This window comes from Aquarana catesbeiana, linkage group LG02 (genome assembly GCF_042186555.1).
Source record: "Aquarana catesbeiana isolate 2022-GZ linkage group LG02, ASM4218655v1, whole genome shotgun sequence".
Taxonomy (NCBI): domain Eukaryota; kingdom Metazoa; phylum Chordata; class Amphibia; order Anura; family Ranidae; genus Aquarana; species Aquarana catesbeiana.
Window position 1 is genome coordinate 670,301,602 of NC_133325.1, and position 15,518 is coordinate 670,317,119.

The following is a 15,518-nucleotide window of genomic DNA, read 5'->3' on the forward strand; positions in this document are numbered from 1 at the left end:
TTATTTGTACTTTTCTGACTTGTTTGTGTCTCCAGAAATGAGATAGGCCTTCAATACATCAGGTGTGATCAGATGTGATCAATTTTCAGTGATTGGCACCATAGTTTGTAGACTCTAACTTTCACAAAGACCAAATAATATACACTAATTTGGGTTATTTTTACCAAAGATATGTTGTGGTATAAATGTTGGCCAAATTGTTTGAAGAAAATTACTAAATTGCAAAATTATATGACAAAAAGAAAAAAATGGCATTTTTTTCACAAAATTTGCGGTCTTTTTTTATTTGTAGCACAAAAAATAAAAACCCACTAGTGATTAAATACCACCAAAAGAAAGCTCTATTTGTGTGAAAAAAAGGATGTAAATTTCATATGGGTACAGCGTTGCATGACTGAGTAATTGTCATTAAAAATGTGAGAGCGCTGAAAGCTGAAAATTGGTCTGGGAAGGAAGGGGTTGTAAGTGCCCTGTATTGAAGTGGTTAAACTCCTAATTTAACTTTTCTTGTGCATATTTTGCTCCCTCTATATGATGTTTTATTGTATGTGGATAATCGATACTCTATGTGCTACTTTCACTCTGGTGCTTTTGTTATGACATCTACTGTAGTGTATGACTTTTCTTCGATATTTTGCTCATGTTTTTGTACTGTCATTGTTTGTCCAATAAAAAAATATTTTAATGTTGCCTTATGAGTTTATGTGAAATCTCCATTAATAACTGTAAAATATTGTAATAATGAATATATTTCATTTAGCTGGCATCTATGAAAGCCGGGCAAAAAGGGTTTCATTTAAGCTTTTGCTAAGAGCAGAGAATGTGGGCCAAGGCTTGTATATACAAACAATGCAGAGCCAATTCCATTGTTTTACACCTACTCCTTTCAAAGGATTTGCATGAAAGGGGGCCGACTTATGGAGTCAGTCCTCCAATCATGATCCAAGCTAGGCCAACCAATGAGACATTAGCCTGGTTTGATATACTCAGAGCCAAGGGGGAGGTAACGCTCTCTTTCTGATAGACCAGCAAGCTGAAAGGAACTTGGGTAAGGATGGGTAATTATGGGAAAGGAATGCCCTTTTACTTGTAACTAAATATGTGTGCAGATTACTGTATTGAGGAATATACCCTGTATTCCTTCATGGAAATACTTTATTTCAACCTAATATTTTCTTCCTTGGTGTAAGACAATAGATGATTGTGTATAGCTAGACTTTCAACTGCTTCCTAATAAATGTTATTATATTTGAAGCTTTCACTCTTGGTCGAAAAGAACTCTTATTTAACCCACATCATATCTATGAGATATGAAAAAATCTTAAATATAGATTTTTCAGGGTAACATTATATTAACCACTTGACCACTGGGCACTTAAACCCCCTTAATAACCAGACCAATTTTCAGCTTTTGGTGCTCTCACATTTTAAATGACAATTACTCAGTCATGCAACACTGTATCTATATGACTTTTTTGTCCTTTTTTTCACACAAATAGAGCTTTCTTTTGGTGGTATTTATTCACCGCTGGGTTCTTTATTTTTTGCGCTATAAAAGAAAAAAGACCGAAAAATCTGTAAAAAAATAAATTTTTCTTCGTTTCTGTTATAAAATTTTGAAAATTAGTAATTTTTCTTCATATATTTTGGCCAAAATTTATACCGCTACATATCTTTGGTAAAAATAACCCAAATTAGTGTATATTATTTGGTCTTTGTGAAAGTTATAGCGTCCACAAGCTATGGTACCAATATCTGAAAATTGATCACACCTGAAGTACTGACGGCCTATCTCATTTCTTGAGACCCTAACATGCCAGAAAAGTACAAATACCCCCCAAATGACCCCTTTTTGGAAAGAAGACATTTCAAGGTATTTAGAAAGATGCATGATGAGTTTTTTGAAGTTGTCATTTTTTCCCACAATTCTTTGCAAAATCAAGTTTTTTTTTTTTCTTTTTTTTTTTTTCACAAAATTGTCATATTAGCAGGTTATTTCTCACACACAGCATATGCATACCACAAATTACACCCCAAAACACATTCTGCTATTACTCCCGAGTATGGCGATACCACATGTGTGAGACTTTTACACAGCGTGGCCACATACAGAGGCCCAACATGCAGGGGAGCACCTTCAGGCGTTCTGGAGCAGCCAGGCCAATTCTGACATTTCTCTCCTACATGTAAAAATCATCATTTATTTGCTAGAAAATTACATAGAACCCCAAAACATTATATATGTTTTTTTAGCAAAGACCCTAGAGAATACAATAGCGGTCATTGCAACTTTTTATCTCGCACGATATTTGCGCAGCAATTTTTGGAACGCGTTTTTTTTGGAAAAAAAACAGTTTTTTGCTTTAAAAAAAAAACAAAACAGTAAGGTTAGCCCAATGTTTTTGCATAATATGAAAGATGAAGTTACGCCGAGTTAATAGATACCTAACATGTCACCTTTCAAAATTGCACACGCTTGTGGAATGGCGCCAAACTTCACCACTTAAAAATCCCCATAGGCGACGCTTTAAAATTTTTTACTGGTTACAAATTTTGAGTTACAGAGGAGGTCTAGGGCCAAAATTATTGCTCTCGCTCTACCGATCGCAGCGATACCTCACATGTGTGGTTTGAACACCGATTTCATATGTGGGCGGGACTTACGTATGCGTTCGCTTCTGCATGCGAGCACACGGACAGGGGCGCTTTAAAAAATTTTTATTTTTTTTATTGTTCATTTTACTTTATTTATTTTAGTTTGACACTTTTTTCCAAAAAAAAAAAAATTTTTGATCACTTTTATTCCTATTACAAGGAATGTAAACATCCCTTGTAATAGGAATATGGCATGACAGGTCCTCTTTACAGTGAGATATGGGGTCAATAAGACCCCACATCTCACCTCTAGGCTGTTCCTGAAATAAAAAAAAAAAAGATCCTGGCTTCGATCATAGCGGTGAGTCGGTAGAAGCACCGGAGGGCGGCGGGAGGGGGGGGTCCCCTCTCGCCTCCCGTAAGAACGATCAAGCAGTGTAACAGCCGCTACGATCATTCTTATGGTGTAGGGAATCGCCGGCTGAAAAAGATGATATCTGAATGATGCCTGTAGCTGCACCCATCATTCAGATATCCCCGCACAAAGTCAAGGACGTCGTATGACGGAAGGCGGGAAGTGGTTAAAACGCTTTTTTTTTTTTAACACAAAGTTGTCCATTTATACAATATTTCTAACACATAGCATGTATATACCAAAAATGACCCCCCAAAATAGATTCTCCTACTCCTCCTGAGTACGGTGATACCACATGTGTGAGACTTCCACAGCCTGGCCACATACAGAGGCTGGGTACGGCTGAGCATGGCTGGGTATTGCAGAGTATCGCCGAGTATGACTGGGTATGGCAGAGTATGGCTGGGTATCACCGAGTATTGCAGAGTATGGCTGGGTATTGCAGAGTATGGCTGGGTATCACCGAGTATTGCAGAGTATGGCTGGGTATTGCAGAGTATGGCTGGGTATGGCAGAGTATTGCGGGTTATGGCAGAGTATTGCAAATTTTTGTGGGGTATTGCAGAGCATGGCTGGGTATGGCAGAGTATGGCTGGGTATCACTGAGTATTGCAGAGTATGGCTGGGTATTGCGGGATATTTCAGGGTATTTCAGGGTATTGCAGGGTATGGCAGAGTATTGCGGGGTATTCCAGGGTATGGCAGAGTATTGCGGGGTATTGCAGGGTATGGCAGAGTATTGCGGGGTATTCCAGGGTATGGCAGAGTATTGCGGGGTATTGCAGGGTATGGCAGAGTATTGCGGGGTATTGCAGGGTATGGCAGAGTATTGCGGGGTATGGCAGAGTATCGCAGGGTATGGCAAAGTATTGCAGGGTATGGCAGAGTATTGCGAGGTATGGCAGAGTATTGCGGGGTATTTCAGGGTATTGCAGGGTATGGCAGAGTATTTCGGGGTATTGCAGGGTATGGCAGAGTATTGCGGGGTATTGCAGGGTATGGCAGAGTATTGTGGGGTATTCCAGGGTATGGCAGAGTATTGCGGGGTATTCCAGGGTATGGCAGAGTATTGCGGGGTATTCCAGGGTATGGCAGAGTATTGCGGGGTATGGCAGAGTATTTTGGGGTATTGCAGGGTATGGCAGAGTATTGCGAGGTATTGCAGGGTATGGCAGAGTATTGCGGGGTATGGCAGAGTATTGCGGGGTATTGCAGTGTATGGCAGAGTATTGCGGGGTATGACAGAGTATTGCGGGGTATTGCAGGGTATGGCAGAGTATTGCGGGGTATTGCAGGGTATGGCAGAGTATTGCGGGGTATTGCAGGGTATGGCAGAGTATTGCGGGGTATTCCAGGGTATGGCAGAGTATTGCGGGGTATTGCAGAGGGAATTGCAGAGTATTGCACAGCATTGCAGGGCATGCAGAGTAGTGGGGATGGCTGAGCATGGATGGATGGATGGCTGGATGTCTCTGTGCAGCGCTGTGGGCACTACAGATGCAGCCCACAACGCTGCAGCCATCCATCCATCCGCCTCTTCGGTCACTGTGTACCGATCGGTACACAGGAGGGGAGGAGAGGGGGAGGAGAGGAACCGGCGTCATCAGATGACACCGGTTTGTTTACATGTGATCGCTCCGTCATTTGACGGAGCGATCACATGGTAAACGGCCGTGATCAGCGGCCATTTACCGGGATCTGTGATGCGCCGGGTCCTGTGGACCCGGCGATCACGGATGCTCTCGAGTGCGCGCCCTAGGGGGCGCGCGAGAGCAGAATTCTGGGAGGACGTCCCTGGACGTCCTCCCAGAGTTAAACAACCGCCCTGTAGCCGTCATTTGGCTATGGGCCGGTTGTTAAGTGGTTAAAAAAAAACTGTATTTCCATAAATTCTAACACTATGGACCCAGAAGAATGCAGATAAAACCACAGCTGCCAACCCTTCCTTGTGTACTGGAAGGGGCTGAATGCGTGTGATGTCGTTTTTAATTTGCCAGTAATCTAATGCCATGCTGTTATTTGAGACTATACAGTGAGGCCCGGGACGGAAAGAAAAAGAAGAAAGTAGTGCAGGGCCGGGCATGACAGTGTGCAAGGGGAGACAACAAAGGGTTAACAAAGGGTTAACAAATGGTGAAACAAGAAAGTGTAACAGGAAGGGGTTGGAACGGTTTGAGAAAGTCTGAGGGGGTGGAGCATTATTTAAGGAGGAGGCGGGGACTTCTGGCCAGCAGAGGAAGGGACAGAGAGGAGGAAGCAGTTTCCCACCCTCCCTCCCTGTGTTGTTGTCCTGTTTGTTTTGTCTGGACAGTTTTATTTCATTTCAGGTTCAGTGGAAATCAGTCATCATAGCAGTGGAGCAACGGCTGTGTTTTTGGTCTTTGATGGTGTCAGAAAACATGCGAGTGGAAGTGTTGGGGGGCTCATCGGTAGTATGTGCCCCTCTGGTGTATTACATAGCTATAATACGATAATGGTTGCACTGCGTGAAGGGGGTTGTCTCCGAGCTGGTGGTACGGCTGGAGGCCTATCATGGAAAAGGTCCCGCAGTGTAGTGGTGGAAGAAGTGTGAAGTTCGGGGTGCCGTCAAAGACCAACAGACTGAGGGTGAAAAGTTGTCGTTACAGATGTTATGTTTAAAAGTTTGAGTTATTGATAGTTTGTTAATAAAAGGCTGCTATGGCCAGTTATACTCCAAATTTAGGTGTGGTCTCGTTCATTTAGAATGGTAAGAGGGGGTTGATGGAGTATGAGTGGTTGGGCAGTCTAAGAAGGTTGGGGACATATGGATTACACTGGTCATGTTATCTCTCATATGCCCAAAGAGCAGTAAAACTAGGCAAATTATTTGTGATAATTACACGAGTCAATGGAATGTGTACTGCTGAGCTGTAAATGCAGCTTAGGGGAAACATGGTCTAAGTGCTAGCCTGGTCATGGTCTACATAAGTAACATATGTTAAATGTTTTAGAGTAAAACGTCTAACAAAGAATGGCAATCTTAGGAAATATGAAATATGAGGTACTATGTGATATTAATGAATGAAAATGGGTTCTGACATATGATCAGTGGCAGGTCTGTGCTATAAATTCTCTTACCAACATACTCATAGCTTTGCCCTGCATTATCTGGTTGAATGTAGTTTATCTGATTATTCTTGGATTTTGCAGTCTGATATTGTTTCATCAATGTTGGTGACTTTTCACCATAGACACCGCTTGGTCGGATGCTGCAGGTAGTCAATTTATTGCCATTGCTCATCTGCAAAGCAAAAACATTAAGAGGACATTTTGAAACAAATGTGATTTTCAAAGGGTATCATTGAAATTAGAAGGATCATATATAGACTGGAAATAATCAATGTAGCTATGCCAATCCCAATACTGATCAAATATCTGCAACTGACTCGTGGAATTGTGTTTGAATGTGAGGCCATTCTAACCCGCTTTTTTGGTGGAAGTGTCCATAAACAATTAGACTCCACTCCCCAGAAATGTTTTTTCCTCTAATTTACCTGCAGTGCTGTAGTGCTCTTCAAAGAACATACTCGCCTGCACAGCAAATCCAAAGTTTTCCCACTGTGATTCACTAATCAGGTGCCACACAGTGGGTCCAATGCTGCCACCTCAATCTTCTTCAGCTGGATGTCTCTTTCAGGTGCAGGCAACCAGCTCTGATGTTGTGCTGGGCCCCCAACCTGGACTGACCCCTGGCCATTCTGTGTGCCATTATGCAGCCTAATGAGAGATGTGATGTAATTGTCCCAAAATGCTGCAAGAACGGCCAGAATGACAGTAGGGTGTGAAGCTAAAAATGAAAAACAAATAGATAGGAAAAAAATTAATGCAATTCTGCTTGCAGATGAGGGTAGTGTTACAGTGGAACTAACTTCCTTTTGGGAATTTAGTTCTATTTTAAATGGTGACTAAAAAGGGATCTGAAGTTGAGTTAATTTGAGCTGAGTTGAGTGACCTTTAACTTATATAGAGAACATCAAGAAATGTTAATTGTGCCTACATAGTATCCTCCGAATGAACTCTTTTTCTTGAATTCTTCCTGAAAACTAGCAGTGAAATTCTTGACAGGGATGATTTTCAGATTTGCCACAAATCCTGAACAGCCGAATTTACAAACAGCGAGTCCTGCCCAGGGAATTTACACTGATCAGCCATAACATTGTGACAACCCACCTAATATTGAGCAGGCCCGCCTTTTGCCACCACAACAGCCATAACTCATCAAGGCATGGATTCCATTAGACAAAGCATCACACTGCCTCCATCGCTTGACTTCTTCCCATACTGCATCCTGGTGCCATCTCTTCCCCCGGAAAGCAACGCACATGCCATCCATATGATGTAAAAGAAAAAACGTGATTCATCAAAGCAAGCCACCTTCTTCCATTTCTCCTTTGTCCAGTTCTGATGCTCACATGCCCACTGTAGGCACTTTTTGCTGTGGAGGTCAGCATGGACCCCCTTACTGATCTGCAGCTACACAGCCCCATATCCAACAAACTGCGATGCACTGTGTGTTCTGACACCTTTCTATCAGAATCAGCATTACCTTTTTTTTTTAGCAATTTGAGCCCTTCGCTCCCCACGTGCATCCATGAGCCTTGGCCACCCACGACCCTGTCTCCAATTTTCTTTCTTGCTTTTGGTAGGTTCTGATCACTACAGACCAGAAACATCTCACAAGAGCTGCAGTTTTGGAGATGTTGTGACCTAGTCGTCTAGCCATTACAATTTGACCCTTGTCAAAGTCGCACAAATCCTCAGGCTTGTCCATTTTTTCTGCTTTTAACAAATCAATGTTGAAGACAACATCGTTACTTGCTGCCTTATATATTTCAGCAACCTTCAGGTGCCATTGTAAAGAGATAATTGATCTTATTCACTCTACCTGTCAGTGGTGATAATGTTATGGCTGATCGGTATATATGCAGATTTGCCTGGGAATTTTTTTTTAACCACTTGCTTACTGGGCACCTGCCCAGACCAATTTTCAGCTTTTAGCACTGTCACTCTTTGAACGGTCATTCAACACTGTACCTAAGTGAAATTTTTATAATTTTTTTCCCACAAATAGAGTTTTCTTTTGGAGGTATTTGATAACCTCTGCATTTTTTATTTTTTGTTAAAAAAATTTTAAAAAGACCAAATTTTTTTTTTTTTTTTAAATACAAAATGTTTTATATTTTGTTAAGAAATTTTTCAAACAGGTAATTTTTCTCCTTCATTGATGTACGCTGATGAGGCTGCACTGATGGGTATCGATAGGCTGCACTGATGGGCACTGATAAGGCGGCACTGATGGGTGGCAGTGATGGGCACTGATCGGCACTGGTAGGTGACACTGATAGGCAGCTCTGCTAGGTGGCACTGATGAGGCACTAATTGGCACCACTGATGGGCATTGATAAGTGGCACTCATGGGCATTGATAGGTGGCACTGATTGCTGGCACTGTTATGTACTGGTGGGCACTGTGGGCACTGATTCGTGGCACTGTGGGCACTGGCAGGTGGCACTGGCAGGCGATACTGGTGGGCACAGATGAGGCGACTGTGCCTCCTCCTCTTTAGGACCGATGTCCCTTCAACAGAAGCCGGTGATCGGCTTTTTTTCTCCTCACGCTGTCAGCGTGAGAAAAAAAAAAAAAGATTACCGATCTTCTGTTTACATCACGTGATCAGCTGTCATTGGACGTCTATTGACGGCCTCGCAGCAAAGTAGATGTGCGCTGTATCTGTCATTCGGCTATAGTGCGTATCTGAAGGGGTTAAGGCATAACGCACTGTATAGGTCTTTAAAACTATGGCCAGCAGGCTTTGAAAGACCAAAAACAAGCTTTTGGATAACCCAACCTCCTCACTATAAAGGGGGGGGGGGGGGGGGACAGTTAAGAAACTGTTCTTTAAAGCAGTGCTCCAGCCCCCCCCCCGAAAAATTAAATATCAGCAGCTGCACTTACTGTAGCTGCTGACTTTTAATATTAGAACACTTACCTGTCCTGGAATCCAGCAATGTCGGCACCCCAGCCAATGTTTCCATCGGCTCTCGGGTGCTGCCTGCCGCCATAGCCTGTAAGGGAAACCGGCCGTGAAGCCTTGTGGCTTCACAGCCGATCCCCTACTGTGCATGCGGGAAGCGCGCTGCGCTTTCTAAATGGCCCTGACGACGGGGAAGGAGGAGGGGAACTTCTGATGGACCTAGCTGCGACGAGGTCCGACGGAAGTGGGGACAGGTACCAGTCAAAAACAGGTACCCACTCACCCTTAAAGGTGCCAAATGTGGCATCAGAGAGGGGGAGGAGACAGATAAGAGGAGCTTCCACTTTTGGGTGGAACTTCGCTTTAATTTTGATTGCTAGTTCTTTGAGCTCTATGCTACTTTTTTCTTATTATTAAGGGCTTTTGTAATCCTAAATGGTATTTTGTGGTCGATTTAAGGTCAGCAGTTACAACTGTTAGCTAACTGTTCCATCCATAGCAATTTTTTTTTTTTTTTTTTTGCTGCAAGGCTTACCTTTATAAAATACTACTTGTTTCAGAGGGTGGTATTTTGGGTTATTCATTATTTTGGGGGTATATTGTTTATTATTTTATGTTGATAGGACCTTTATTTCAGGGTAAACTGATTTTTCTGCAGCAAGGTTTCCCTAAAGGCCATTTTCGCAAAACACCACTACATCATATGAAAGAAACAGTGTGCATCTAAACACATTATATAACATTATAACACTCTTATGCCCCGTACACACGGTCAGATTTTCCGACGGAAAATGTGTGATAGGACCTTGTTGTCGGAAATTCCGACCGTGTGTGGACTCCATCACACATTTTCCATCGGATTTTCCGACACGCAAAGTTTGAGAGCAGGCTATAAAATTTTCCGACAACAAAATCAAAACAATAAAGAAACAAATTGTATAAGTGATCCAGCGCAATACCTCTAATATAAATAAACAAAATAAAAATAATATTGAATCTCCAAAATAAATGAATATTCCTCAAAATAATAAATGTTTCCACAGCTGATTAGTGAATCACTAATAGTCCATAAGTGCTGATTAAACGTGAATAAGGTGCTGTTATAATAGATACAATGTGAACCAACACAGTGAACATGAGTTGATAGATGATCTTGTGACTTTCGTGATAACCACACCACCGCTATGTGCTCACAGAACTCTCACCTTAGTGGCACAGTGAATATGCCTGTGTGTATCCTTTAAAGATGTAATCCTCGTAGCGGGGATAGTGGTGTTGATCCGTTCCGTCTATGGGGAAAGAAGCCTCCCTGTGGTTGGTGGACTCCACATATAAAATAATAATAAGGCCTTGAATCATTCAAGGAGTGAACCAGCCCAGCATTGGGCAATGTTATATAATGGTGAGACTATGAAGACCTTCACAGGCTTCTATGTCTATAAGGCTTGGGGAGAAGTTTGTCAGTGTATCAGTAGTTGAAACAGCCTTCCAGGGATCTCTCCAGGGCTTCTTCAGCAAACTTCTGGGTAATTTCAATGCGCTAGCCAAAGCAGATCTACTACTATTTGATGAAAAACAAAAGAAGGGGACATGGCTTTTGCATGGTTTTTGTTTTAGTTTGACTAGATTTGACAAGAATATTAATGTTATATTATTGTAAAGAAATTGTCTGTTAAGGTCTAATGCCGTCGGACTTTCCGACGTAAAATGTGCGATCGGAGCTTGTTGTCACAAATTCCGACCATGTGTAGGCGTCATCGGACAGTTTCCATCTGAATTTCCGTCGCACAAAATTTGAGATCTGGTTCTCAAATTTTCGGACAACAAAATCCGTTCGCGCAAATTCCAATCGTGTGTACAAAATTCCGACCACAAAGTGCCACACATGCTCGGAATCAAGCAGAAGAGCAGCACTGGCTATTGAACTTCATTTTTCTCGGCTCGTCGTACGTGTTGTACGTCACCGCGTCCGACCAATTTTGTGTGACGGTGTGTATGCAAGACAAGTTTGAGCCAACATCCGTCGGAAAAAATCCATGGATTTTGTTGTCGGAATGTCCGATCAATGTCCGATCGTGTGTACAGGCCGTTACAGTTATTTCCTTTTGGTTCTTCGATAAAAAAGCAAGTAGTTCTACTAAAACTTCCTGAAAAAAAAGCCCTTTTTCTGGAGAATCAGCTTTAGCCTGTGTTCACACCAGTGATGGGAGTAAGTCACACATGTGCAAGTCACAAGCAAGTCTCAAGTCTTATCCTTCAAGTCACAAGCAAGTCCCAAGTTACTGTGGCAAAAAGCAAGCAATTCAAGTCGAGTCACTGCTAGAAGTCAAGCAAGTCAAGTCAAGTCATTTATTTTGGTCAAGTCACAAATTAAGTCAAAATACTGATCTACCCCGAAGCCGGGACTCGGGGGGAGCTTTCTTTTGTGGGGGGGGGGGGCTTTTGCCTAGGCCAAGACACAGCACTGGAGGTGCCAAGTCATTGCAAGTCAAATAGCCCAAATCAAAGTCAAGTCGCAAGTCATTAGTGACAAGTCAAAGTCAAGTCGAGTCATTTATTTAATTTTGTCAAGCAAGTCGCAAGTCTTCAAACAGGTGACTCGAGTCTGACTCGAGTCAAGTCATGTGGCTCGAGTCCCCCACCTCTGGTTCACACTATAGCGATGCGAGAACCAGCACGATTCCAGCGCCGGTTCCCGCATTGCATCTCTCCCGCAGACAGTTCACACTGCCCTCTGCGAACGGCTGTGGGTGTCAATACAATGTTAATGACCCCCCCAGATCGCAGTGCGAACTGTGGATTCGGACAGGAATCAGATTGCATGGGTGTGAACACCCATGCGATCCGATTTCTGTGTGGGAAAAAAAAAGTCCCTGCACCTTTTTTATGCAAATCCAATTCGAGGATTCAACAACTGTATGGCTGAACTCACATTGCACAGACATTGCATGTGACCGGCACAAAAGTGCAGGTGCGAATCACGTGCAATGTCTGTGTTTGCTATAGTGCGAACCCAGGCTTAAAGCGACATTAAAATGTACTTTTTAAAAAAATTTAAATAAACATGGTATACTTACCTGCTCTGTGCAATGGTTTTGCACAGAGCAGCCCTGATCCTCTTCTTCTGGGGTTCCACTCTGGCACTCCAGGCACCTACTTTTCGACAAGTGCCCCCATGGAAACAAGTGCCCCCATATTGACACAGAGCGGGAGGCTTAGCCCCGCCCCCTGCTCACAGCATTTGATTGACAGTCGATCTGCCTGGGGAGGAGGGAGACAGAGGCAAAAACCGCTGCTCTTGTGCACATCACTGGATTGGATCTGGCTCAGGTTAGTATAAGGGGGCGATTTTGCAGCACAGAAGGTTTTCACCTTAATGTATAGAATGCATTAATTGTGAAAAACCTTAAAGTGATTTTAAACCCCATTCATGAAAGTTGAACTAAGCACATATATCTGTAGTGTTTACTTATCTCTCTCCAAAGCTCTAAGTGTTATTTCTCTCTGGTGCTCCGTTCCTCTGTTATCAGCATGAGTCACTTCTGACAAGTTCTCCGAAACATGAGATAACAGTAGCTGTCAGGGATGGAGCTTAGAGCGAGATAAGCACGGAGCTTGTCTATTCTGACTACAGATCTGCATGTTCCTTTTTTCCTCTGCTTATGAGGAGGGGGCTGTGTCTCTTTCTTTCAATCAGCTCACACACAGTGTACGCCCAGTCTCTCCACCCACCCCTATGTGCTGCTGAATGAGGAAGAAAGATTTTTAACATGATCTGCACTTTCAAAATGTAGCGCCCTGGGGTCTAGTCAGGGAGCTCCTCACCAAATTTCTTGTCAGTAGTAGCTACTGCAGTTAATTGATAGAGATCTATTAATTTCTCCTCAAGTCTGGCCTTGTTGCACTTTTATATTCTACCACTATGAGAAGGGCAACCCAAGGTCAGGTTATGGATGTATGGGGTATCTCAGCCAATGGGCAGGGGTTTTATTGAACCCCATGACCTGCTGGGAGAACCTATATATTTGGGTGAGGTTAGGTGATCTATATTCTGTGCCACCCGGTCCTCTGGGCGGACGTGTGTCATACACCCTGGGCTGCTAGGCCAGAGATTGGGCCTATCCCGGAGGCATCTGGCTGCCAGGCTGTGTGAGAGCCTATCCAGAAGTGACAGGGCAGCGCAGGGTTGAGATTGTGGCTTGCAGTCCAGTCAGAAGTGACGGTTCTGCCGGCCGGAGAACCTGTCGTGGTCGGAGGTAGTAGGAAAGCTGTCACCACTAAGAGACCAACCACCTTTACCAGGGACCACAGTGAGTAACTGAAGCAAGTACCGGAGCAGTATTCTCACCGGACAGTGGAGAATCGGGAAGCTTCAGGCAGTGATCAAGTCAGGGACCCAACCAGCAGAGGTGACGCTTGCAGAGCAGGCTTGTGAGTCAAGTCAGGGACTGAGCCGGTCAGCAGGGGTGAAGCTTGAGAAGGTATCTGGAGTGCCAAGCTAGGGACCCAGCAGGGAAGCGTGGGTGTCGCTTGAGGGAGATACCACCACAAAAGCCTTGAGGAGCACACGGGATTCGGAGTCAGTGAATCAGAGAGTCCAGTGAGAGACTAGGAGCTCAAGGGGCTGAAGAACTACAAGTAGAAGTTGTAGTGAAGATGAGGGAACTGTTGAACTTTGTGTTAGGAACTGTTAAGTACTGTAGCCATAGGAAACAGTAATCCTGCACTTGCAAAAGTGGCGCTTTGTTGGGGCCTTTCCCTGTACGGCTGTCCTTCTATTGAAGTCTCGGAGTCTGCTAATTTAAATTGCAACCACTCAAGGGTGTCCTGGCCCTAACCCTCTTTCCCTTCGAAAAATAAAAGGACTGTTAAAAGAAATAAAACCTCTTTTGCATCCAAGAAGTGTCTGGCGCCCAATGACTTTCACCATCTTTGCACCCACTATGCCTCACAACCCATTACATATGGAAGGATGTCAGCTGTCTTTGGCCTTGAAGGTCCTTATTAGGCTGAAAGAGGTTAAAGACTTTGCTACATTTGGCACCCAACGTGGGGCTAAGGTGTTGTCCTTGCAGCAGTCGCCCATGGTAACCGGCTTCAGCTCCATCGGGACTTCGCCTGGCTCCGTGGGAAGGTGGCAAGTAACATTTTCCCTTCGTATAGACTGTGTTGTCGTGTGTACTATCAGTGTGGGGAAGAACCACCAAGTCTCACTGCTCATGGGAAAAAATCGGCCTGGTCTTTTGACACTTCCCGCCAGTGCTGTAAGGGTTAAAACAGGCCCCAAAATGGACTCCATTACAGTTTTTGCATGCCACAGCAAGAAGGAGGCGGGCGCCACAGTTCTCAAGAAACATTTGCACCAATCCGTTGGCAGGGGGAGGAGCTCCCGCTCTGCAGAGGAGGATAAGGAAGTGCCAACACGTGTATCTGATTATGGGTTAGTGAAGGAGATGGCGCAATTTGTGAGTGAAATGGCGGATTGGAAAAAGTACGCTCCGGGCGTCTATGTTGACCCGAGCGGCAGAAAACCTGTTGTGACGACATGCGGTACATACCGAATGGTCAGCTTGCCTTGTACACAGCCGGAGGCTATGAGTCTCTGGGATTGACTTGTGGAAAAGGTTCTGGCCTGACCACGCAGTTGAGGCCTTGGATTGTCTGTGGACGCTGCGGGGAGCATCTGTTCGAGGTTGCGACTCCAACTCTACCTCCACGGATCCTACAAGTGGATTGGGACCAGAGCGATGCTGTCCCTTCGGAGAGTGATGTCCAAAGCCTATTGGTTGTCAACCAAGTTGTGCAGGAAGCTGCTACCTCTACCACAGCGACTACCCCAGTATCCACCAACCACTTCGAAGGGCCAAGGCTGTGCCAGGTTGCTCGCGTTGATGACGGAGTTGCCCAAGAGAAGAGTACCGATACTGGGTAAGTCAGCAAGCAGTGAGCGTGGTGTGTCTGTGGGGGAAGTGATACCGGTGGCCGTGAAGGGAGTTGATATAGAGGTGCCAGCCAAGGCAAAAGCTAAGAGTAATTGCCTCTCGGCCTAAGAGTGTTCGACCATCTCGGATTCAGACGTTTCATCTGATAGATTATCGGAACTCTTTTCGGACACTCTGTCTTATTCCGGGAAGTGGGGATATAGTGGTGAGGAGTTAATCAGCAATATGCAGGAAGACAAGACACCTGCTACTACTACCGCAAGTGTGCAAATTATGCTGTCAGTATGCTGTCAGCCAGTGCAGCTCCGCTGATTAGCATTGCCAGGTCCTTTGAGGAGGATCAAGGGAATCCATGGGCCCCCACAGCCCGGCCTATTACGCCTATGCCAAGATCCAAAGCAGATCGTGACCCAGAGGTGGTTGCTGGGTATCCAGTTCAGCGTGCCCCAGATGCTCGGGTTCTATCTGGGTACGAAGACCCTAAAACCCTGCCTCGGCTGTCCAAGATCCAGCGTAGAATCATTAAGAAGCGGAGGATTATGGGTATTTTTACCCCTATATTTCTCCCCAT

At 44.3% G+C, this 15,518-nt stretch overlaps 1 protein-coding gene across 4 annotated transcripts in view; it reads right to left on the bottom strand.

The window, feature by feature from the left end:
* Positions 1-15,518, bottom strand: part of LOC141128985 (3 beta-hydroxysteroid dehydrogenase type 7-like) — a 178,320-nt gene that overhangs the window by 102,699 nt on the left and 60,103 nt on the right. For 3 of the 4 annotated variants that reach the window (XM_073616671.1, XM_073616672.1, XM_073616670.1), the window contains exon 6: positions 6,110-6,272. In XM_073616671.1, coding sequence (XP_073472772.1) covers positions 6,110-6,272 — 163 coding nt within the window. Of the gene's footprint in view, positions 1-6,109; positions 6,273-15,518 lie in introns of those variants that run through there. The other variant, XM_073616669.1, reaches the window with a different exon arrangement.